Source organism: Rhinichthys klamathensis, unplaced genomic scaffold (genome assembly GCF_029890125.1).
Source record: "Rhinichthys klamathensis goyatoka isolate OS25496 unplaced genomic scaffold, OSU_Roscu_1.1 h1tg000492l_1, whole genome shotgun sequence".
Lineage (NCBI taxonomy): Eukaryota > Metazoa > Chordata > Actinopteri > Cypriniformes > Leuciscidae > Rhinichthys > Rhinichthys klamathensis.
The window spans coordinates 267,324-293,037 of NW_026606978.1; the positions used below are offsets into that span (position 1 = coordinate 267,324).

Consider the following 25,714-nt stretch of genomic DNA (forward strand, 5'->3'; position numbering starts at 1 on the left):
CATTGGTTGGATATTAGTAGGAGTTACAGAAGCTGTTGTCTCTGCCATATTGTTTCTTGTGTTGTTGAAATTAATTCTTGCTAATAATTTAAAACACTTAATGTTTATTATTGTTGTCATAACCAATCAAATTCTTGCCGGCGTTTACTATGAGGAACCCTGCCAGTTCAGTCACTTCACAATTGCATTGAATTTCTTTCTGATTACTTTCTGCCCTGTCTGGACTTTCTTATATTTTCCATAACCGCATAGTAAAGATCAAAATAAACTGAGCTCACGTAATGGATTTGGCAGAGTAATGTTGCGTCGTGCCAAGACTCAGCAGTGCTAAATGCTATAATTTGAGACACTTTTGTTGATCCAGAAAGGTGTCAAATGGCAAGAGTTACAGTTTTATAGAGCCAAATTAGATAGATAGATAGATAGATAGATAGATAGATAGATAGATAGATAGATAGATAGATAGATAGATAGATAGATAGATAGATAGATAGATAGATAGATAGATAGATAGATAGATAGATAGATAGATAGATAGATAGATAGATAGATAGATAGATAGATAGATAGTTAGAGATAGATAGATAGATAGATAGATAGATAGATAGATAGATAGATAGATAGATAGATAGATAGATAGATAGATAGATAGATAGATAGATAGATAGATAGATTGAGGATGGATGGATATTTAGTTAGATAACAAACATGCATGAAGAACTCTTTATCTCACCTCTGGTGTGTTATCATTATATTTTAGTTAATAACGGTACTCGTTATTATCAATTCAGACACTGCAATTAGGTCAGCTCTAATTATCAAGCCATTTTACTCTCCAATTTATTCATTATTTTACCTTAGTTTTATAAGATCAAACTTCAGTTCCAAATCTAACACCAAAGTTTGTTTCAAAGAGACATCGTTGGCAAATTGTAGGTCTATCTGGAGCTCAAGCATTCATGGACCCATTTTTGGAGACGAGATATGACTCAATGGATTATTAGGCACTAGAAACGAGCATATGAGAATTATTACCTCCATTGGGCCTGCCATTTTCCAACGACACAACAAGAAGAACAGGCCTCGTCCTAATGATGTGGAGATCACCAGATACACGCAGAATTACAGTGTGCAGTGGCTGCCGATTGAATAGCAACATGAAAACAGCAAACAATTCCCGTGATAATTGATAGCAAAACAGCTACTCGATATCTTGGGAACCTTTCACATGTCGTGGGTTATTGATTCAAATAAAATGGATATATATTCAAAGAAGGAAAAACCCATTAGGGAAATACAAAACTCTAGCCCAAATCAGCACTGGTCTATTGCACTGGACAGATGGGATTTCAAAGGTGTTCTTTCCACTCACATCTGTGTACACACCATTTCTAAGTTCAGCTCCCTGATGAAATATTGTTATCGGGAATGCGAGTTCAAGGTTTATATATGACTTATTGAGAAGGTTAGAGGGGCAGGTGCAACTCCGACCTCCTGAAAAGACCTGGCCTCCACGAACCATACAAAACATGATAGCTTTTCTTCCCTGTGCTTTCAGAGTGCAAGCGGCCTTGTATAATGCAGACTCTTTGAAAAAGGCCAAAGCTCGGAAAAAATGAATTGGTAACAGTTGCAGGGTTAACTCGTGCGTTTCAGAGATGCTTTGCTTTAATTAATTCTTGAAAACCAGAGCTTCAATCGGTTTTCTCAATTAAGTGCTTAGTTGCCACAAAACCTGCAAGCGTTGTTCGCAGGAATAGTGATTGATGATTAATCTATAGGCATGCTTACATGGGCCTTGTGTGATTGGTGTGAATCTACGCAGAACATGGGGAGAGTGTCACATTATAGAACCGTGTGATGGTTCAATCATGAATTCAGACAGAACTGGCGGCATGAATGGAAACCTGTCATCTTTTCCATTGGCAGGAAGACCGATAGATCAAGTAATTATTGACATTTTGTGCTTTCAGTTAATCAGATAAAAGAGTGCACATGCCTCGGTAAGGCTAAACTCTGAAATCATTGTATATTTAGGTAGTTGCTGGATCAAAACAGCACAACTCTAAGTCTCTATGATATTATTGTCTCCATATATAAATAAGAAAACTTGAGCAATTTAAAAACAGTGCTTGCCTTAACAATTGTTTGTATTAAGCTTGGCAGATATATTTTAAAGATAGACAAAGCAGAATGTTTTTTTTTTTTATTGCTAGTATAATGTTTTCTTCAGACGTCAACTAAAATGATTGTCGAATTTTATTGTATTGAATTTTAATAATATCAGTATCATAATATCACTTAAGACTGTTGAGTTTATACATTACAGTTTAAAAGTTTGGTGTTATTAAGGTTTTTTTCTTTGTACTTTATTCAGCAAGAATGCATTAAATTGATGAAAGAGACAGTAAAGACATTTATAATGTTACAAAAGATTCTATTTCAAGTAAATGCTGCTTTTGAACTTTCTATTTGTCAGAGAATCCTGAATGTGTCAGTTTCCTCAAAAACAATAAGCAGCACAACTGTTTTCAACATTGATAATAATAAAAAAAAAAATTCTTGTACAATGTACATCAAATCAGCATATTAGCAGTATTATGATTTCTGAAGGATCATGTGACGCTGAAGACTGGAGTAATGATGCTGAAAATTCATCTTTACCATCATATGAATAAAATACATTTAAATTTGTGATAATATTTCACAATATTACTGTTTTTACTCTATTTTTGATCAGATAATTGCTGCCTTGGTGAGCAGAAGAGACTTTAATAAAAAAAATTGTTTATATGTAGTATAAAAAATATTAAAATATGCAATAAAATGTACCTTTTTTTTCTTCTCTTTTTTAGCAAAACCTCAGTGGGTTCAGACGATGCGAGACAACGCTTTGTCAATTGATGAGAGATTGTTTTGGGAGTGTAAGGCCAATGGCAAGCCCAAGCCTTCATACAGCTGGCTGAAGAATGGAGAACTGCTGGCAGCCGAGGTAAAACTCGGAATAGTGTTGTAGTCGTAAAAAGATCTGGGTTGACAGTGCAATGATCCTCAGTTTAAACCTCAGCAGGAGAGCTCTGTTAAATGTATATAACAGTTTTATTGATCATATAATGACTAAACTACTTCAGTCTCTGTTGTTTGAGTTGAATGCACAGTTTTTTTTAAATGCTTTTCATTGCTTGCTCTTCTGTGTCACAGGACAGGATACAGATCGAGAACGGAGCCCTGACAATCAGCTCTGTAAACCTCTCCGACGCTGGCATGTATCAGTGCGTCGCTGAGAACAAACACGGAATCATTTATTTTGGTGCTGAGCTGGTGGTGTTGGGTAAGAGAGCCTCCTGTACTTCCTCATTTCCAATTATCTTGCGCCTTTGTTCACTTTGCCGCTCCATCCCAGCAAACACAAAAACATTTTTACATTTAAAAACATTGCTTTTTGGTTGCAGTTGGGGAGCGTTGCAGTACAACATTTACAATCGTTCTAGAAACCACAACTAAAATCAAATAATTTATATACTGTATATATATATATATATATAAAATAATTTCTAAGTTTGTTTTTATTTTTTTATCATGACTGCTATTCATTTCCCTTAAATAAATTGTGATTTTTTTCATACTATTGTTTCAAGACAATGTATATGCCATACATTTCTCATTTGCAAAAAAAAAAAATTAAATGAAAGACTTCTGAAGCAACTTTCTTTTACCTTGCAACAAATGATATCAGCCTCTAAAAAGTATTATAAAAACTATTATGACATTTCAAAATGTTATTTACGTGTTGGTTACCCATTTAAGACTAGATTAGATGAAATAAATTAAGATGTGTGGCAGATGTGCTGCTATAAAGATTGCGTTATTTTAATATCTTGACAAAGCAGTTGGTGAAATATTAAAATATTCAAAGGTGGAAAAATGTGAACAATATTAAAATTGTATTTTATTTTATCATGACTGTTATTCCTTTCCCTTATCATGGCCGTTATTCACTTCCCTTCCTACATTTTCAATGTGTTGGTAGTCAAACTCCAGCTCTGACAGCATTGTGGGGAAAATGAAACGACACTTTTGTGTTACTGTGCTGAGGAAACACACACTTACAGCACGTTTCCGAACGCAACGCTGAACATGCAGAGTTGAAGGAACAGCGCTGAAATGACGTTTGAATTCTCCACTGTAATGCGATCTCATGCGTAATACAGCGCAGTGATTGAGTTAAGAGTTCCTTTTCATGAATAAATGCAGTGAACCAGATGGCGTAGAATCGTGCCTCTCCAGCGCCGGCAGCCAATCACACACTCCGGATGCACACTTCAACCTCAGATGTGTCGACTTTGCTTTTCAATCAGGAAGAGCGAAAAGCGCAAAAATAATCAAATTTACGAATGCCTTTAGTGTTTTCAGTTATGTGCAGCCTGTACATATCAGTTCAAAAAAGATTAAGATTAGCTTAGATGGAGTAAAATAAGACTAGAGTTTAACAAAAGAAATGTTTCGACAATGTACTTGAGTTTGACTAGTGTAGTTTGCACAAAAAAAACAGAAAAAAAAAAAATGTTCAAACTGCAATATGGTTCATTATAAATATAAGAACACAGGAGCTGCTCTGAGGTCTTCACAGGCAAATAAACTCTTGAAATGGACTCCCACACCAAGGAGCTGCCCTCTTTTCAACGTTTCCCATAAGAGCATTGATTTAGCAGCATTTAGAGTGGAGTGGCGTGGCACTGTGACTTTTTAGTAATGTTAATCCACTATTGATTGGCTGGTGGGAGATGAGGAAACTGTGGCCGCTCTGTTGACAACATGACAAAGCCACGACTGAGGGGTTCACTAGTGGAAAAACATTTAAGTAGACAGTGACAAAGACCAGGGAAAGATCTTTGTCATCAGCTCATACACAGACACGGGAAGAGAGAGAGAGAGAGAGAGAGATGGTGTAAAGTGGGTAGAGGTCATTAAGGACACCTCTGATTTCTGACTGCAGCCAATTCCTTCACTGGCCTTCTCTAATGATATTTGTGGAGGTGCCAGGAACCCTCCACGGGCTAATTAGGTAATAGAGATGCTATTTAACAATGCTTTAGGGCACAGCGTGTTCGCTATGACAGTGCATGAGCGGATTTCCCATTCACAGCATTGGATAAACGCTGCTTCTCGGCAGAGGAGATACATTAGACCCAATTAGCGCTAGTCTCTTAGTGTTACGTCACCGCTTTCGGAAAATGACTTGCATATAAGGGCTACTTTAAAAGCTGGATAACTTATATCAACACTGGTGTCAGCTGTCTGGGAAATATCAGCATGGCTTGATGTCATCCCTTGTTTAAACGCGTTTAGGGGGATTTTATAAAAAAAAAACAATTCATTTTGAAAGGGATGGTACACTCACAAAGAAAAGCTTTTAGCAAGTTATTTTTCACACAAGGACATATTTTTATTATTTATTACATTTACAATTTTGGGGTCAGTACATTTGTTTTTAATGTTTTTGAAGGACGTCTCGTGTGTTCACTAAGGCTGTATTTATACAGTAAAAAACGGTAATATTGCGAAATATTATGGTAAATGGACTGCATTTATATAGTGCTTTCAACAGACCCATGGCCACCAAAGCGCTTTACATTTTGCCTCACATTCCCCCATTCACTCACCCATTCATACACCGACGGCGGTGTCAGCCATGCAAGGCGCCATCCAGCTCGCCGAGAGCATCTGGGGTTAGGTGTCTTGCTCATGGACACCTCGACACTTGGTCAAGTGGAACCGGGGATTGTAGACAACCTACATGAACCACTGAGCCACTGCCGTCCCAGTTTATTACAGTTTAAAATATCTATTTTCTATTTGAATTAGGCTTGGGCGGTAATACGGTAATATCGTATACCGCGGGATCTAAAAATAGCAACGGTATTAGTTTCAATATCGTCATACCGTCATAAAAAAAAATCCAATGCACTTATATAGGAGACAAGGATTAAATATAATTTATTTAATGGCTAAAAATGCTTATGTGTGGTTGTCATCACGTGACAGTGTGGAGGAGAAAGAGTGGGGGAGAGAGGGGGAAAGATGACAAGTTGCGCACCGAGTAACCTGGTCTCGAAGAAGAACACGACTTCTGCAGTTTGGCAGGGATGGGCATTTCAAGCAAAAATAATATTTGAAGATCGCCTGGTATTATTTGATTATTATTCGAAAATCGCACCCCTCCACCATATGCACGCACACATGCATGTAGGCTACACAGCTATACAGCGGAGCGGTGTGACACTTAAATAGGCTATAAGTAAAAAAAAAAAAAAAAAAAAAAAAAAAAACGTATTTCTTTTCATATTTATGTTTAATAATATAATGTTGTTATTTTTTTTATTTCATCTATGTTGATTATATGAAAAGGAAACTGCATGAGATGAATAAGATAGGATCATAAGATGCCCAATATCGGAAAACATTTGGAATGGGTCAGACATGATTTTTGACCACTTATTACGTTTTGTTTTGTAGAAAGCCTTTCTTTAAAGTGAATTTCGTTTTGTATAAATTGTATCTTCATTTTAATCAATGTTTCATCAACGAATTGCCAGGATTAATAAATAAGAAGCATATATATTAGACAATATAAGCCAGCGCGTGAACTGGAGCGCGTCTCCTAAAAAAAAACGAAACTCAGCGTATAAGATAGAAATATCTGAGAAGTGTATATATATAGTATATATATAGTAAGCTTGAAATGTCTACTTTTAAACAAAACAATTAAAAACTAAAAGAAATGGCCTGCTCTCTGTAGGCTAATTCATATGAAGTGTGCATTTCTCTCGATGCGCGTTCACTACTGCGAAGATGCGAGTCTGCATCGTAAACTTTTATCTGTGCAGCCACTGACATAGAAAGTTTTTCATTAATAAACAATTCAAATGTTTCATGCATAATAATTACTTTTGCCGGTTCTTTGTGGGAAGCTTTATGCGTGCTTTGAGATGCAGAATAGGCAATATATTACGAAAACGCTCATTATGGTTTAGCATTCTCTCCTATATATATTTAAGTAATTTAATCAATATAAATATGTGATTAGACTAATGGCTTAAATCAACTACTACTAGTCAACTAGAAAAAAAAAACTTTAGTCGTGCACGGGCAGCCCAACTTCACATGTTTTCTAACCAGCATGTCACTGCGGGCATTCTGAGCGCGCGACGCTGAGTGGACTGAGCACGCGGCGCGTGATCTTCAGAAATGCGCTCTCTGCTCTGGAGGAAATATTACCACTCCGCTCACATGCTCTGGTGTGAGACAATGTGCATCTTCTCCTGTTGTCTGAGAGTTGATTGACAGCTTTTAGATGCATTATTGGCATCGCCACCCTCTGGTTGAACGTGTCACCACCGCATCAGAACGGAAAACATGGGGATTTTTTATAGACAATAATCCCACAACCTATTCCATATTCTATAATAAAATCAATTAATTGAATATTCGAAAATTGTGACTCATCCCTGCACAAACCAACAGTTTGGTGATGCCGTCTGAGCCTTATGTCATAATTTTTAATTAGTCACGCGGTAATACCATATACCATGGTAAAATAGGGAGGAGGTTTGACGGTATCAAAATTTGGATACCGCCCAAGCCTAATTTGAATATATTTCAAAATTTAATTCATTTCTGTGATGGCAAAGGTGAATTTTCATTCTAATATGCTGATTTGGTGCTCAAGTAAAAATATTATCAATGTTAAAAATGTATATTTATATATATATGTGTGTGTTAAAAATAAATATTAATGTTTGTTAAACTGTTAAACAGCTATTAACATTTTTTTTGTGGAAACTAATAATTTTTTTCTGGAATTATTTGTTTAAAAAAAGTTCAAAAGGACAGCATTTATTTGAAATAGAAATCTTTTGTAACAATGTTTCACTTTTGATCAATTTAAACCCCAGATTATATATGTGTATATATATATATATATATATATATATATATAATCTTAATATATCATTTCAATATATATATATTCTGTTGATAATGGCAGCAGTAATTCATCAAATACACCAACTTCGCTCAGTGAAAAGCACAACAATTATATCTCATTTCATTAAACACATTAATGCGAAATAAAGTGCATGATTTATCCTAAGAAAAGGTCAAATAATGGGAAAAATTGTATCCCAAAAAGTAAGATTTAAAAATGTTTTGGACTATCCCAATAAAGAATTGTCGACTGCATCTGGCAAAACCTAGCGCTCAGAACCACACAGCATGATGGGAAACTGCACCGTGCAAATTGCATTCATCCCTAATTTTCTTACCTGATTTGCAATGCATAATTCCTACTGAATCGCTAAAACAACACAGAGCGCGTGCAAGCGAAGTCCCTCCAGAATATCCAATGAACTGTTTCTTTAAGAGAAAATGCTAAGGTGGTCCTAGATCAGAAGAGCACACACACACACACAACACTGCTTTCGGCCCTGCTGTCCATTAACAGTTATGTGCGCGGGGCATCCGTGCCTGAGGCGGCAGTTTGACTCTCTTTGCCCTGTGTTTTTCCACAGCCTCGCCCCCAGACTTTTCCAGAAGCCCCCTCAGAGCTCTGCTTAAAGCCAAGACGGGCAGCACAGTCACCATGGAGTGCAGACCGCAGGCCTTTCCCACAGCAGCCAGCCTGTGGAGGAAAGGCAATGAACCGCTGCAGAGCACCGAGAGGTACGGATACAATCTTTCTCTCCCTTTTCTTGTCCTTAATTCCTCGTATCCCTTCCTCCCAACCATCTATTCATACAAGGCTTCACCCCAGGAGCCCTGCTATGTTCACACTATCTGTGCACAGGCTGCAACTTAACAGTTATCAAAAGGAAGCTGCATTGCCAATTGTGGTAGCTCACTGACCATAACACTCATGAATTATGAAGCAGGCCATTAGGCCTGGCCAGCAGGAGGTCGCTCGTCATTTTGGGTTTAGTCTGTCAAGGGTGAAATGAATCCTGGTAGGAGGCCACTTGAGGAAGCACAGCGGATCGCAAGCTTGGCTCTTTTTATAATGAAGTTGGATTAAATAGTATGGGGCGAATCCTGTCAAGGGTGGAGAACTGTTGTGGGAAAACAATAGATTTGCATTAAGCCACAGTTGTTTGTTTTGAGAGCGTTTGGTGAGACAGCCGCAGTCCAATTTAACTGTAAGCGCCTTGACGGGGAATTGTGCATTAGGACATTAACATTCCAGTACTGGGATACCAGCGTTTGCTCTCTGGTACTCCAGATGATGCATTGTGAATCGCTGTTGATATGTAGGGGAGACCAGGGGCAATTGTAAGATCTTTAAAATGTATAGCAGTGTGTGATATATGAAGAAAAAAAAAACAAGTGCCATCAGTAATAGTACCATTACATTTTTACATTGATAAAGATTTGAGCATTTTTTTAATATATATATACAATAAGTTACCATTACAGGGGTGATTGTAACATTAGAAAAATGCTGGAAAACTATATTTGCACTTATCATAGTAATATTTCATCAAAATAATATAATTGCCTTAGCATATATTAGCATTACTTATTAGTCGTCTTTTTTTTTCTTTTCTTTTTTGGTGTACATTGCTAATTCTTTTAGCTCTCAGGAATACTATTCACTATCATTCACAATTTTGAAGTCTGTACTTTTTTTTTAAAGAAGTTAATACTTTTCTTGAGCAAGGATGCAATGAATTCCTCAAAAGTGACAGGAAAGACTTTTACCTTGTTACATCAGATATATATTTCAAATAAATGCTGTTCTTTTGGACGTTCTTTTCATCAAAGAAAAAAACTGTATCACAGTTTCCACAAAAAAATTAAGCCGCACAACTGCTTTCAACATTGATAATAATAAGAAATGTTTCTTGAGCAGCAAATCAGCATCATAGAATGATTTCTGAAGGATCATGTGACACTGAAGACTGGAGGAATGATGCTGAAAATTCAGCTTTAACATCACAGGAATAAATTACATTTTAAAATGATTAAATTGTAGTAATATTTCACAATATTACTGTTTTAACTGTATATTTAATCAAATACACTTGTGCGTCAGGCAAAGCTCTAGATATACTGCACATCCCTAAAAAATATACCTTGAAATCATTGAAATATTAATGTCTAGATGTAAACTACAGTTGTTATATACAGTTATTGTAAAGGGTTAAAGTGTCACAGATGGCAGTTACAGGTAAATAGCAATTCAATAAAATTGAAAGCACTTCAAATGATAGGCACTTAACATGCACATGAGGACAATAAGGTTTGTGTTTTTTTTAGATTAAGAGTATGTTCAAACTGTAGAAATAGTCATGAAGGGTCTCAAGGTAATCTGATTCAAATAATGAGCCCGCTGTTATAGCTTGTCGGCTTTACGTTTGAATGTCTGTTTGGTGTGAGCGCACATTCTTCAGCTTCATCGGCTCTCGGGCAGCTGGATGCACAGAGACACGGAGAGTGTCCGATGTACAAAGATTTATGTGCCATTCAAAAGAAACGCATTATGTTCTTTTTAACACATTTCTACTGTTCCCGAAAGATAAAACACATTTGTACTCGGGAATGTAGCTCCATTATGAGTTAACCAAGTTTCAATTTGATTTGATAGGATTGTGGTTCTCTCCTTTAGGATAACTTTTCTCCCTGATGGAACACTTAGAATTACAAATGTGACCAAGATGGACGGGGGAAACTATGCATGCTTGGCTAGAAACCAGTTTGGTGCGGCCAGCACTACGGGAAGACTGCTGGTCACAGGTAAGGATTACTGTAACCGTGTTACGGTTTGGGCTTTATCCTTGCTTTTCCTGCAGATACAAGTCATTTTAGAGTGTCATTCAACTGTGGGAAGTGGTGATTTGTCTGCAAACTCTGGGGGCTTCAGGCAACTGTGTTCTTGGTACGGCTGGACAATTAATCAAAATCATGACAGTTTCTTAAAGGCATAGTTCCCCCAGGAATGGAAATTCTGTCATCATATACTCACCCTCTTGTTGTTGCAAATGTTTCTTCTGTGGAGCACAAAAGAAGATATTTGAGGTATGTCTTTTTGTCCATACACTGAATAGTCAATGGGATCCAACAGTTTGAAGCTCCAAAAAAGGAAATAAATGTAGCGTAAAAGTACATCATACAACTGTAGTCTTCTGAATGTATACACTAGCTGCGTATGAACACACATACTGTATAGTAGGTACTTCATTTGTTTTGACACTTGCTTCACAAATGTTAAAAACATGCATTCTAGTATAAATCGGCATAGAATGCAATTCAGACGTACTACATCCGCCAATATTATTGATCTGACTGTACTGACGCTGTTGCATGAGAACTGAACTGAGCTGGATGATGACATCATGTTTTGCAGAACTGCTTTAAAGATGAAATGAACTAATTGAATAATTGATGATCTTTACAATGGAACTGAATCAACACTGTACTGACTTCAGCTGTTATCACTGTAAAGCTGCTTTGAAACAGCCTGTATTGTATAAAGCGCTATATAAATAAAGGTGACTTGACTTGAATGTCATGTGACCTCCATCAGTTGCGTCGCTTCACTGACATTCACACCTCCTCTTATGGCCTCATGGGATAGTAAAGTGTCCTGTGAATACACACTTCAGAATCTCGCCGTAAGCAGTAGGTCATCCAGGTACTTTTTGCCTACTATTTTGAGTACTGTGAATTCAGACATACTGTTTGGCTTACATAATATTTTTCGCCTACCATACAGTATGGAAGTAGGCATATTCAGGTGCAGGGAATCGTTTAGTATGATGAACAGAGTGAAATTTAAGTTGTTAATTTCTTCCAAATCAAGTTTTTCTGTGAAGGCGTCAACATGTTCAGTCATGTTATTGAAGTGACACCATTTTTGATTTCGACTCTGTATACATTAATTGATCAATGATTTACTTGAAAACTTGGTCACACTTTAGTTTAGGGTCCAATTCTCACTATTAACTATTAACTATGACTTCTGCCTCAAACTCCTAATTGCTGCATATTAATTGGAAGAAAGGTAGTTAAAGCTGCAGTCCGTAGTTTTTCCTCTTTGTCGCCATCTCCGCCATCTGCCATTGCAGTCATTTGCGGAATTATCAACTTTACGTGGGTTGTGCCTCGGCACGGCACGGCGCGGATTAATCCAATGTTTTGGGGAGAATGTGCGGCTGTCAGTCGCCACGCCGGTGTGGATCCTGTCATTCAGAATCACAGATTATACTTTTTGGAAGTATGACGAACATAAGAATTTTCAGAAAATGTCATCTGGGGGATTAAGGGGGGAAAAGCATTGCAGTAAATCGCGCTGATTAAATCTAATGATCGCTTATCATATCACGTCAAACCGTGCAAATGATACTTTGTTCTCAAATTGTTAATGTTAACAACATCAGCATTGTGTGACTATATTTAATGTGTATTAGGGCTACCTGTAGTCCAGTTTCCATTTCTGTCTAATTTCTAATTGTCATACCAACAAATTAATGTTCCTTAGAACTGGTTCTCTTTGAAATACAAACATGCATATCTGTAATCAGATGCATATTTAAAACTGGAATCTAATACAATTTTTACCTTTCAAAAGCCCTTCCAATATGTAGCCCGGTTGCAGTGTCTTTTTCTGTAGCCACTCCGAAGTCCGAAGTCTTTTGCATTTTACAACGGGTGGATCTCTAGTTGTTTTGGGGTATATTTGGAACATATATTGTTATATTTTTAAATTGACAACTCATCAATTAAATATTAACCATCGTATATTCTGCATAATTGGACGTTTTCAAATAAACACTGACAAAAAATCACCCGGATTTAGACATATTGTATTTATATAAAGCGTTCACAGGCAAATTAGCTTTGTTTTCCCCGGCGTGGAAATCAGGCACATATAAATGTCAGGAAACAGGATTCCTGGCTGCATGTCAATATCTATGGATCACTCGATCTTTGGTAAGTTGTAAGGAACACTATATTGAGTCCAACCTCAGTTTAACTGATAAAAGTGGTTGTTCTACTTGCGTATTCGCAGTTTCCCCTATTTTTCCAGTCATGCAGCAGCTCTTTTGCCACTCAGTCCAGCTAAGGGGGGCGTTTTCCAGCGGGAAAAAAAGTGACGTCAATGCATTACCTCTAGTGAGAATTGGACCCTAAAGGAAAGTAATAGCAAAACTTTAAACCACTACAGTTTAATGAATTACTTTTACACTAACTTTGTGTCCTTTTTGTAGCTTGAATCTGTTGGACCCCATTGACTTGCATTGTATGAACAAAATCATTCGACAGAATAAAGAAAATAATACGAGTTTGGGACAACATGAGGGTAAATGAGGAATGAATTTAAATTTTTTTGGTGAACTATCCTATCCTATCTTAACCTGGCAGTTACGCCAGAACAACAAATAGATTCAGCTGAAAGAGTAAATACAAAGGTGTTCTGCACAGAAGGACTTCTGTTTCATGTAGTTTGTTCTGTTTTATACTGTATAATGCATTCTGACAGAAAAGTTGTTTGCTTTCTGGGGCTTACATGCTCCTCTAGTATAACGCGATGGGTTGAGCGGTTCAGCTCTCCAACTGGCAGGGTTTTTTTTCTTCTCAGCTCAACTCAACAGGGATGGGATACAGTGGCTTTTTTTTGTGTGTTGTTATAATTACCCATTTTTACGCTCCGCTTATGGCATTGCAATTACCCTGGATTACACTAATGGACTGTGTGAGGGTGTAGGTTATAGGTTGAGCGTGCACAATTTAGAGAGAAAAATATAGAACGCTGCATTTGCACTCTGGGTTTTACTGAGATTACTACAGTACATCACCGTATTTTACAGCTAACTCCGCCCCAGCAGATTTGAATATGAATCTGAAAGGAAGCAATTGGGCAAATGTAAAAACATTGATGTAGTTAAAAGGGTTATATCAATTAAATAGAAATAGTTTTTTCCTTGATTGTTTGAAATGAGAGTTCATCACGCTATTTAAACGTTTTAATTTACAGAACAGAAAAATTCCCTCCCCAAATTGCTCCCCTCCTCTACAGTGAGAATGCCCCTCCCCTTCATGTCACCTGCAACTGACTAGCAAGTTGTAGACATAACTAAACCCCATTTTTTTAAAGGACAATCTCTTCTATATGTTCCGCCAAAAAAAAAAAAAAAAAAAAAAACTTGCTATGGAAGCTTGTTTTCACCACAGAATAAAAAATAAAAAAGCTAATTGCGACTTTTTATCTCGCAATTCTGACTTTTTATCTCAGAATTGTGTGATATAGTCACAATTGCGATAAATAAACTGTTTATATGTTTATATCTCGCAATTCTGACTTTATAACACGCATTTGGGAGATATAAAGTCAGAATTGCATGATGTAAAGTCGCAATTGCGTATTATAAAATCAGAATTGCGAGATAAAAAGTCGCAATTATCTTTTAAAATGTTTTATTTTGAGACAGAAACAAGCTTCCATACAAATCGATACTACAATCATAACAGTAATTCTGTTTTATTTTAATGGTTTATATTTTTTTATAAATAAAAGAGTGTGTTTAGTTATCTTTTAGCTTCTGCCGTGAGAGTGAAGAGTCTTTTCTCTAAAATAATAGATAAAGCCTTATCATCCTACCAAGTGGGTGGAAGTAAAAATCCCATTCATTTTCTCCATAGAGAAATGGGTTTTTAGCGATATTGTATAAACCTTTCAAGACAGACCTACTTTGAGCTCCACGGTTGTTAATGTGCTTCTACAGAAGTCCATCGCAATGATTCATCATGGGATTAGTAGATCATTCATGTATACAAACACTGTCTCTTACCTTTGTCTGTTTCGCATTTTGTTGTGATTGGTTGGTTTGGTTCCAGGCTCAGAACTCTTGTGCATAGAGCAATATCAGGTTTTACAACAATGTTTTCCTTATGAGATCAGGTTGAAAAAAATACCCTTTTAATTTTGTGGATAAGCAAGAGAATTTATGTATTTATTATTCATTTAATATTCATTGAATCAACCTTATGACTGGCAATTGAGTAAAGCTGAGTGTGATTTTTGAGCAGATCCCACACAAATCACCCAGGGTCCAGTGGACATGGAGATCATCGTCGGGGAGAGCATTGTACTGCCCTGCCAGATCTCCTGTGACCCTGCTCTGGATGTTTCATTCTCCTGGGCCTTCAATGGGCAGCTCCTCAATAAACTGGACCAGCATTATGAGCATGTGGGAGGGGTAAGTCATATTTTATTAGATATCTTCTCTGTCCATATTCTGTTCTGTCTACTGTTGTGTCATAAAACTGGAGAAAGATTTTCCACATATATCAAGCATTTCAACCTCACCAAACAGTCTCTTAAAGGTGCACTCAGTAAGTTTTTTTTGGTTTATGTTGCTGTTTTTGTTTATGGCAGTTGTCTTGAACTAATTTTAATTCAAAGTCAGCATGAAGTGGAAGTTGTTTTCTTCCCTCTTGTTACATATATCCAAGTGAAACGGCTTCTCAAACAAGAAAAATATAGGGCGGGACTTGATTTTGTCTATTGGAATTGATTGGATGGTTGTGCTTTGCTATTGGTCGATCTCATGTGAGTGACAGGTTGTCACGCCCTTGTGCCAGTAAACACGTCATCAGAGAAGACGTCACTGCAAGAGGGAGGGGAAGTTAATTTGATCAAAGTTTACGAGGGCACATTAATAAAAAAATCGTTTTGAATTAATACTGCAATATTCCATAAAAACAAGAATTGTCAATTTTGCTTTCATGGTGACATTAATTAAATTCAATTGGGAAAAAAAACTAGTTTGGATGCTCAAATGAATGTCTGATTCATACTCAATGTAAATTCACATTATTTTAAATAGATTTACCAAAAGTAATATCAATTTCTTTGTGTAAAACCTTTCTAATGAGATCAAAAATACTGAGTGCACCTTTAATGTCATGGTACCGTATACTAACTCTTACAACAAATTCATTTATTTTTATACTCTAATATCTGATTCTAAACAGATGCATCCAGTAGTTTACTGTGCAATACTTCCATTGAGCTATGAGCCAGACCGACTGTTAAAACGTGGAAGACTTCAGGAATCAATTTATCACTTTCCTTTCGAGTTTTTAGCTGTTGCTTCCACTGCTTAGCAGCCCACTATGTTGACTTAGAACTTCGTTTCCCTCCTCTTCACAGAATAAAAATCAATCCATCAAAGTTATGCCTTCAAGGATCTCAAGTGTAATATCCTCATAAGGCTTTTGAATGGTCAGATCTCAGATTGCTTTTCTCTGGGATGTAATGACGTCTTTCTGGAAATAGTAATGACTGAGAGAATGCCCTAATGAGGACTCACTGGTCAATATTGGATGTGCATGACTCAACTGAGCAATCCTTAAACAGATTCATTAATCACCACCCCCAAAGCCATCAAAAAGATGATTTCTTGCATAGTTTAAGGATCTAAATGAGTTTGTTTTCTGCATTGTGGAAGCAATGTTAAAATAAAATTATGTTTGACTATTATACAATTATGATAACTTCATGATAAATCTGAACATGTTAAGAAAATGTGGGGGGTTTCGACATTTGGACACGCACATACTGTAGGAAACGCGCTCATCTTCATTTAAGCCGGTGATTCTTTCTTGGTAATTATATTCCGGTTCTTATGAATTCTCCGATGCCACCCGTCTTGTAGGATTATCAGCATGAAGTTCACAGCTTGGATGAACTCATTTCCATAATGAAACTAAATTTGTAGCCTAATGTCCTTACTGCTGAAATTGCAGATTTACCTCTTGTTTGCCAACCACAATCTCACCCTTAGATAAGAGCGCACATCTCATCTCATGTAATTTAACTGATTTGAAATCTAAGCGCCTTTTATTAAATTAGTGAAGTTGTCCGTGCCGAAGACTTCACAGACAATATCAACATCCGAGCGAATCAGCGTCTATGAATATCAATAAAGAATCCATTCTATTCAAATGAAGATTTTTGACAGATGGGGAAATAAAGTAGGTATTAACCCTTAAATGCATGAGTGTTTCTGCCAATCATTATTACATATTTGGTGAATCTTTTTTTTTTTTTTTTGAAATAGAAATAGAAGCACCTAACCTTTGTAGTAAGCCTAAACTTGGCATGAACTTAAACTTGTCCTTCATATCTTCATATATTCCAGTTCACTGGTAATTATAAGTTAAACGTCACGTCATCATTGTGTATCAGACATAAAGGTGAATTGCACTTATTGATTTATTAGAGATTCAATGATTGTTGCGTAGACAAATTATACTTACACTATTACATACCTCGGGTCGCTAGCGACCCTAGACACGTTTTACACAAAAAAAATGAATGATGTAGATGATGCCCCGTGTGTCTAAAGACCCGAGGTATGCGTTAAGGGTAAAATGTACCCACTGATAGTGCTGTTTATTTGAATAAAAGTTAGTTTATCGGAAAGTACTTTACAGTAATTAAGGTGTTTATTTTGATTGTAACTACTAGTAGTAGTAGTAGTATACTTTATTGTCCTCGAAAGGACATTTGTTGTGGACTGCATGTTGCTGCATGGACATATTAAAGACAGTATAACTATAATGTATGAGAATTCTGATGCTCTTTTTACTTGATATTTACATGTATCATCATGATTATATATCATTATTACTTTAAAAGTAGTAAATCAAGGGAATAGATGAAGTACAGGTAAAGTTCACCTCCACTCTTATGAACAACTTTCTTTATCTTTATTAGATTAACAAAGGCATTTAATTGTCGTGTGTGGATTTAGTATTCATCACTTGCACAGTTTCGTATCACAGGGTTTCGGCACACTGAATCCAATCACACTACCTCTTAAATGTGATTAAGCTCTAATTAGCCAATTAGCGAGTGAGTTTGGTAGCTGGGTTCTGCGCGGTGCCGAAGGAGCCTAAGGGTTGGCCAGAGGGAATGTTTATCCATGACGGACATTTCAAATGTAGCAGCGAACAGGCTTTGCCAAAAGTCATCCATTAGCTGTGGAGTTGGGCCACATTTTCATTCCCAAACCCAGCAGGGTGTCTACACTTACTGAATCACTTGCTGGGGAATATAGAAAACAACTCACACATCTTCCCGTCGCTTTAAAGTCTCTTCTGATAGAGTGGATAGTAATGCGTATGTGTGTGTTGTTTATATCTCTAGAGTACATCTGGAGATTTGATGATACGGAATATACAGCTGAAACACGCCGGAAAGTACGTCTGCGTGGTCGACACGGATGTCGAGAGTTTATCGGCTGCGGCTATTTTAATCGTGAAAGGTAAGAGAACGACGGTCGGGTATTTTTGGAGCTTTAAATGTAGGGTTGGGAATTGGAAGGAAAATCTGATAGAAAGACAAAAATGCTGTCCTTGCTTTGCCATGGAAATGTATCTGTCTGTTGAATTGATCCGTTATTACACGTTACATTAGATGTAATTAGAGGAACATATCAAAGCTGTTGATCAAAGGTCACAAATGAGTTTTAGCCGGATCAATAACTTTCAATTGAAATTAGATTGGCATGCCAGCTTTTACTGCCAGAGCCTATAATAATGCTTTATAACAGCATCACATGGTGTAAAAGTAACAATCGCTGCAAGCACAAAACGCAAGTAAAAACTGGCTGTAGTGTGCAAATAAAACCAGTTGGTTTAAATCAGTGGTCCACTAGGGCCTCACTTAAAATGATTTCAATTATGACAAGAATTAATATCAGCTAAAACAACTAAACCTCAAGATATATCCCATTTTAATTAACCCCCTCAACAACTGTTTTTTTGGGGGGGGGGGTTTTGCCAAATTATAAACGTGTGATTTCTATATATGGAAAAGTTCTGTAAATTCATATAATCACAAAACTCCATTGGAATATAAAAGCACTGGATATACATTTTTCTAGTTATGACGAGCTCTAAAATACTAGAATAAAATCAAAAGAAATTGTGAGTTTTCTTTAAAATCACTAACCCTAATCTTTATCCAGTAAATCATGAACAACTGGAAAAGTCATTGGTTCTGAAACTTCTGAAATTCTGCTGCTAAATTACAGAAACTAGGAGTGACTGGCTTTCGAACATTGTTATGGACAATGGAGGGCCTTGTTGCCAAAAGCTTGAGATTCACAGAAGAAAAAATGTATTATGTGACTTCATGTTTTTGTGACGGTGCTTTTTAAGTGAGAAACAAAGACCGTCTGATCTCGTAAGTGATGCTACGAGTGACCCGCGCTGACAAAACCACAAAAGATTATGCTTCACTTCTTTATATTTCCCCCCAAACGTGTGCGAATTTGACAAAGCAAGGCAGCTCTCTGCACATTTTAATTGGAAGAACCAATTAAAGATGTGCAGAGAGAAATGTCTGCTTGCAGACGTGTTGTAGCTGTTAAGAAAACAGCTCCAAGCGCTCAAGCCTCTGAAAAGCTTCACTGTGGTTCTCGAAGAGATCTAGTGTTCCCACAAAAGCAACAGCTTAAAATGTAATAACACCTTTTAGAGACTGGCCTTGTATCACAGAGCTTTAGTGAGGCTTCCTGGCAGGGGGGCGAGTAAGGTTAGATGTCAGTGAAGGTAACTTCATTTCTAATTGCTAATTCACTGCTAATTGTCTGATTGAATCAGGTCCCCCAGGAGCTCCAGATGGTGTAACAGTGGAGGAGATCACGGACAGCACGGCTCAGCTTTCTTGGAGACCCGGCCAGGATAATGGCAGCCCCATCACAAGCTATATCATCCAGGCCAAGACAGCTTTCACAGTGGGCTGGCAAGCGGTGAACACGGGTAACAATACAGGATTAGCTAAAGCTAGTCATGTGGAGCATCAATTCAGCGAGAGGCTGAAATTACCATAGCACGTCTCATATGCTTTTTTAGAAAGAAGCTAATGCTCGCTTTGAGTACATATAAGGGCCTTTAAGTATTAACGCAAAACGACTTAATCTGCTCTCTTGCCCTGCTGCTCGAATTCCAATTCATTGGAACAACATCCCACCCAGAAAGAGACATGGAGCAGAACACGTTTTTTATGTTTCTTGACATTTCTGGCTTACTGTAAACATTGGCTCAAAATTAGGCTGCTGTTGTTGACTTTTCGGCGCTGTGTAATCCAGGTCTTTACGGTTAAACCAAGGCTTTTCTGTTTGCTCTCAGTCCCGGAGGTGATTGATGGCAACACCTTGACGGCAACGGTGGTGGATCTGAACGCATGGGTGGAGTATGAGTTCAGAGTGCTGGCCAGAAACAGCGTTGGCGTGGGGGAACCGAGTCCCGCATCTCTTAAAACAAGAACTGAAGATGCAGGTGAATCACCAACAGTGTTCATTTATACACATTTTTATTTTGATGGTCCACTTTAGATATTCTACTAACTATATGTAACTTTGCAACTACATGTCAACTTCCCGAATCCTAAACCCTAACCCTAATTACACTACATCCTATACAATATTTTATCCATGATAACAGATGAATGCAAAGGCATCATAATCACTGGATTCCTAACATGCCATTCTGCTCTTTACAGTGATAGTTTGTAAATTATTTGTATCTAACTTACTCAATGATTAGTAACGGTACTACTAATACTAGTAGTATTAGTAGACTGTTAGGTTAGGGCTTAGGGTTCGGGTTTGTAGAATAAGTTGTACGGTAGTTGCAAAGTTACTTACAGTCTGTATAATGTCTGTTGGGGGAACCAACACAATAAAGAGTTAGAAGATATTAAGCAGACAGTCTACTATAGAGAGTTAGTTGACATGTAGTTGCAAAGTTACTTACAGTCTGTATAATGTCTGTTGGGGGAACCAACACAATAAAGAGTTAGAAGATATTAAGCAGACAGTCTACTATAGAGAGTTAGTTGACATGTAGTTGCAAAGTTACTTGTAGTTAGAACAAAATGGACTATCGAAATAAAGTGTTGCCCTTTTTTTATTAAAGTCATATCAGAAAATAACTTTTTAAAATTGTGTTTTCGTCATGTCGTTCATGTCATTCATTTATTTTAGGCAAAATAATAGCAACTTTTCTACTAAAATAACATTGTAATGAGTGAACTATGATTGTAATACAGTGTTGTGAATTCTTTATGGTTTAGTTATTTGTTGTCTGTTTTAGTTCATTGTTACAGAAATGGTGTATTCACAACATGACATACATATTCTCACTAGCATGTAACTGCATTCAAATTATTATGGCAGATACAGAGTGTAACGTTGTTTTTAGTTTGGGGTTGGTAAGATTGTTTAAGATTTATAAAATATTGTAGAATAGGTTTACTTTATTGCAAATATTTAAAATAACTGTTTTCTAATATAATCTAAATTGTAATTTATTCCTGTGATCAAAGCTAAATTTTCAGCATCATTACTCCAGTCTTCAGTGTCACATGATCCTTCAGAAATCATTCAGATATGATGATTTGATGCGCAAGAAACATTTCTGATTATTAGAAGTGTTGAAAATGGTTGTGTTGCTTAATATTTTGTGGAAACCATAATCATCAGGATACTTTGATTAAAACTTTTGTTAACTCACTTTTTTATTAGTAAATTCGTTGAACCGATAAACCAAGTGGTCAGAAGCAAACTAGAAGCAAAATCATCATGAAATCAAAATTGACAATTCACACACACAACTGACAGAATCACTCTAAGTATTCTTGATTTGATTTAATGCCACTAAGATGGCAAACTTTGGCAAGTCCAGTGATACATTTCATCCTCAAAATGTATAAATTCACCGTCAGATTAGTCAGCCAATCAGAACAGAGCTTGCCAGATCGAGAAAGCGCAATCCAGTTTTGTGTGAAGCATGGGCCGTGGGTGTGCTGTCTGACGTTGAATCCACCAATGTTTAAGTGCCCGTATTCTTCAAATGACCATTCCTCAAGTGCCTCTTTGTATAATATAGAATGAATTCTTCGAGCATTATTGTTGAGAGACTCTTGGCAAATGGTGAAATTGACTAGAAACAAAGCCCGTTAACTCAGACGCTGCCCACAGAATCTTTTAAAAGCAGTTGCTAAGGGACCGGAGCTCTGTTTCGTTTGATACTTGATAATGAGGCTTTGAGTAAAATGAAAAAGAAAAGAAACAATGAGGAAGGCTGCACTGAATCTGCTGTTCTGAAAACATGGCGGTTTTCTCTTTATTTCCCCGTACGCAGTTCCTGACACGGCCCCCACCGATGTCGGAGGTGGGGGTGGCTCCAAGTCAGAGTTGGTAATAACATGGGAGGTAAGTCATCTGTCTATATTATCACTCCCTCTGTGCGAGGTAATAGTTTTGGCTAATTAAATGGAATTGAATGGGGGTGTTTATTACCTCAGTCAAAGCCAAGCCTGTTTTCCATCTGGGCCCTTTACTCCCGTAATGGCATTCAATTCAGATTTGGTTGTATATTAGAAAGCGGTTCATTTGCGCTCTCGAGAGGTTGCATCGCTTTGTGGGATTGGGAAAGGCACTGGGTGTGAACCTGAGGCCGAATCTGGTCTGTATGTTTTAATATCACTATAGTTTTTTGTTTCCCTCCCAGCCTGTGCCTGAAGACCTACAAAACGGAGATGGTTTCGGCTACATCATCGCTTTCCGGCCGCTGGGAGAGGTCAACTGGACACAGGCCGTCACCTCCGTACCGGCTCAGTCCCGTTACGTGTGCCGAAACGAGAGCATCCTGCCCTTTTCTCCATTTAGTGTCAAAGTGGGCGCCTACAACACCAAAGGCCAGGGACCGTTCAGCCCCGTTACCATTGTGTTCTCAGCCGAGAACGGTGAGACTTTCAGTCGTACAAATGCTCACCTTCTCAGTCATTTCCTTTGCTGTGTTCCTGTATTTGCCTGGCTTTTGGAAGGTGCATAACACTTTCAAAGAACAGGAGCTGGAATTGATTATTTCACCACCAGCACTATGTTATGGGCAGTGCTGAAAGAACATAGCATTTTGCAACAAATGGTCAACAAATGGTTTCTCCAACACGATTGGTGGCAATTTTCTGTTCTTTTAGCAATAATTTATCATTTTTTAACAGGAAGTGTATTTGGTATTTAGCTATAAATGTCCAATGTGCAATTTTCGTTTTGCAGTAACTTCAAAGTAAAGCATGTACATAATGTTGTGTTGTAAATGTCAGGTGGTTTTAGCTCTGAAAGCTCTGAGTATCTCGCTCAGCATTTGAAGCACCACTGCTGGAATCTTTCATCTGGTTAGGATCCGTTTGAGATGACGGGAAGACAGTGGTGTGTGTCAGGAAGCTACAGCGTTAATTGAATTCCCGTTCAGATAATATTCCTTTATGTCACTCTTCTATCCTGTTAAAATAAAGACCAGTCATTTACCATTTTAGAGGCAAAAGATTTAGCATCAGGCATTTACAAATGATTTTCATTAGCCTGAGATTTGTGCTTCTCCTCATCTAGTCTTGTCTCTTCTCTCCTCCTCCTCTTTCAGTCTCCTTTCATTCCTTCTCTTCTAGTCTTGTTGTTTTGGCTTCTCTCCTTTTGTTGTACCCTAGTTCTTCTCTTCTCATCTCCTCTCTTCCCTTCTCTTGATCTTTGGGTTTCACCTCATCTCTTTCAGTTTTGTCTTGTTTACATCTCTCTTCGTTGCATCCTCTTCTCTATTCTTTCAGTCTCATTTCATATCATCTTTTCTTTTTACTGTCCTGTTTCGGCTTCACTCCTTGTTGCATCCTAGTTCTTCTCTTTTCGTCTCCTCTATTCTCTTCCCTTCTCTCGTTTCTTCTTTGCTCTTTTTAGCGTTTTTAGAGTTTTGTCTCATTTCCATCTCTCTTCGTTGTGTCCACTTCCCTTTTCTTTTTGTCTCTTCCTGTCTCATTTCATCGTGTCTCATTTTCTTTTCTCATCACTTTTAGTCTCATCTCGGCTTCTCTCCTTGTTCCATCGTAGTTATCCCCGCCTCCTTTAGTCTCTTCACTCCTCTTGAGCTCATCATGTCTTCTGTCCTTTTATGTCATCTCACCTCTCTCAGTTTTGTCTCATTTACATTGTCTTCTCTTTTTGTTGCATCCTCTTCTCTTCTTGTCTCCTTTCTTTCAAGCTTGTGTCATTTTGGACTGCTCTCCTCATCGCATCGTGCTTCATCTTGGTTTTTTTTCAGTCTTATATATCGGTTTCGCTTCTCTTTTTTTCTCTTCTGTCCCGTTTTGGTTGTTTCTCATCTCGTCTCCTGTTGGTTTATCTCTCTTCTCTTTTAGTTTTGTCTCATTTATTTCTCTCTTAATTGTATCCTGTTCTCTTTTCTTCTTGTCTTTTCTCATTTTGGTCTTCTCCCCTCGTAGTCTTATCCATAGTTATCTCTACTCTCCTGTCTCTTTTCTTTTAATCTTGTCTCGTTTTCTCTTCTCTCGATTTATCACATCTCTTGTCTTCGTTTTTGTCTTGTTTACATCTCTCTTCATTGAATCCTCCACTCTTTTATTTTAGTCTCTTCTCTTTCTGTCTTGTTTCATCTTCTCATTTGTCATCCTCTTCTCTTCTGTCTTTATGTATTCATCTTTTTCTCTTTTTCTCTTTCCCCGCAGAGCCCAGTGGCGTTCCAGACGGCGTGTGGGCCAGAAGCATTTCTGCCACTGAAATTGAAGTGAACTGGCACATTCTCAGCACTTCCCCAGAAAGAGTGTTGGGCTATGAGGTGCGTCCCTTCTTCTAAATGGAAATGACTCTCTGTCCGGTTTTGAAATGCACCGTGGGTTCTGTCAGAGCCTGTCATCTCCCACGCTGCACCTCAAAGTTCCCTCTGTACCCATGGAAACGCTCCATTTGGAAATAAGAATAGGGCACCCTGTTCTTACCGTATGCATGGGGGGGCCCTCTCTGCGGCATGGGCGAAATGGCTTTTCTTCATCTTTTTAAGGGCAGAGAACACATTACACATTCCTCTCTGAAACTCTTCATCCATGTCACCCCAAACCCAATGTGTGGAGAGGAAAAAAGTGAAATACTCCTGTATAATGATTCTCATGCACTGAACATAATGGCGCCGTAGCATTATATCCTTGAGTCTTTACATCCCACAGTCTGTGCTTTCTCTCCGTTGCTCTTGAAATCAGGTGGTGTACTGGGAGGATGATACAAAACCAGAGACCATGGGCAAAGTCAGAGTGTCTGCCAATCAGAACAAGGTTAACATCAGTAGTCTGAGAGGATACACTCAGTATTTCCTGACAGTGAGCGCTTTCAACACGGCGGGCACTGGCCCTCTTTCTCCTACTATCAATGTGACCACCAAGAAGTCCCGTGAGTATACGCTTGTTCAATTTGACCGTTCATTTAGGCCTCTTCTGCGGATTTATCCAAATTAGTAATGTGGCATTTTCTACAATTGTAGAAGTATTGTAAATGTAAAGCTGTCCATTTTATTGTTTAAACAAGATAAAAAAATCTGTCTTTTGACACATTACTGTTCAAAAGTTTGGGGTCAGTACTTTAAAAAAACAAAATTAGTCTCATCCTCACTAAGGCTGCATTTATTTGATCAAAAATACAATAAAAACAATAATATTCTGAAATATGTTTTCTGTTTTAATATATATTCAAATTGAATTGATCAAACCTGAATTTTCGGCATCTTTACTCCAGTCTTCAGTGTCACATGATCCTTCAGAAATCATTCTAATATGCTGATTTGATGCTCAAGAATCAATCATTTT

At 37.6% G+C, this 25,714-nt stretch overlaps 1 protein-coding gene across 1 annotated transcript in view; it reads left to right on the plus strand.

Annotated features, from left to right (window-relative positions):
- Positions 1 to 25,714, plus strand: part of cntn3a.2 (contactin 3a, tandem duplicate 2) — a 69,765-nt gene that overhangs the window by 38,070 nt on the left and 5,981 nt on the right. The window contains exons 9-20 of the mRNA XM_056237674.1: positions 2,856 to 2,992; positions 3,202 to 3,331; positions 8,571 to 8,721; positions 10,661 to 10,788; positions 15,082 to 15,251; positions 18,209 to 18,326; positions 19,669 to 19,827; positions 20,197 to 20,346; positions 22,213 to 22,283; positions 22,582 to 22,816; positions 24,587 to 24,696; positions 25,115 to 25,301. Coding sequence (XP_056093649.1) covers positions 2,856 to 2,992; positions 3,202 to 3,331; positions 8,571 to 8,721; positions 10,661 to 10,788; positions 15,082 to 15,251; positions 18,209 to 18,326; positions 19,669 to 19,827; positions 20,197 to 20,346; positions 22,213 to 22,283; positions 22,582 to 22,816; positions 24,587 to 24,696; positions 25,115 to 25,301 — 1,746 coding nt within the window. The remainder of the gene's footprint in view (positions 1 to 2,855; positions 2,993 to 3,201; positions 3,332 to 8,570; positions 8,722 to 10,660; positions 10,789 to 15,081; positions 15,252 to 18,208; positions 18,327 to 19,668; positions 19,828 to 20,196; positions 20,347 to 22,212; positions 22,284 to 22,581; positions 22,817 to 24,586; positions 24,697 to 25,114; positions 25,302 to 25,714) is intronic.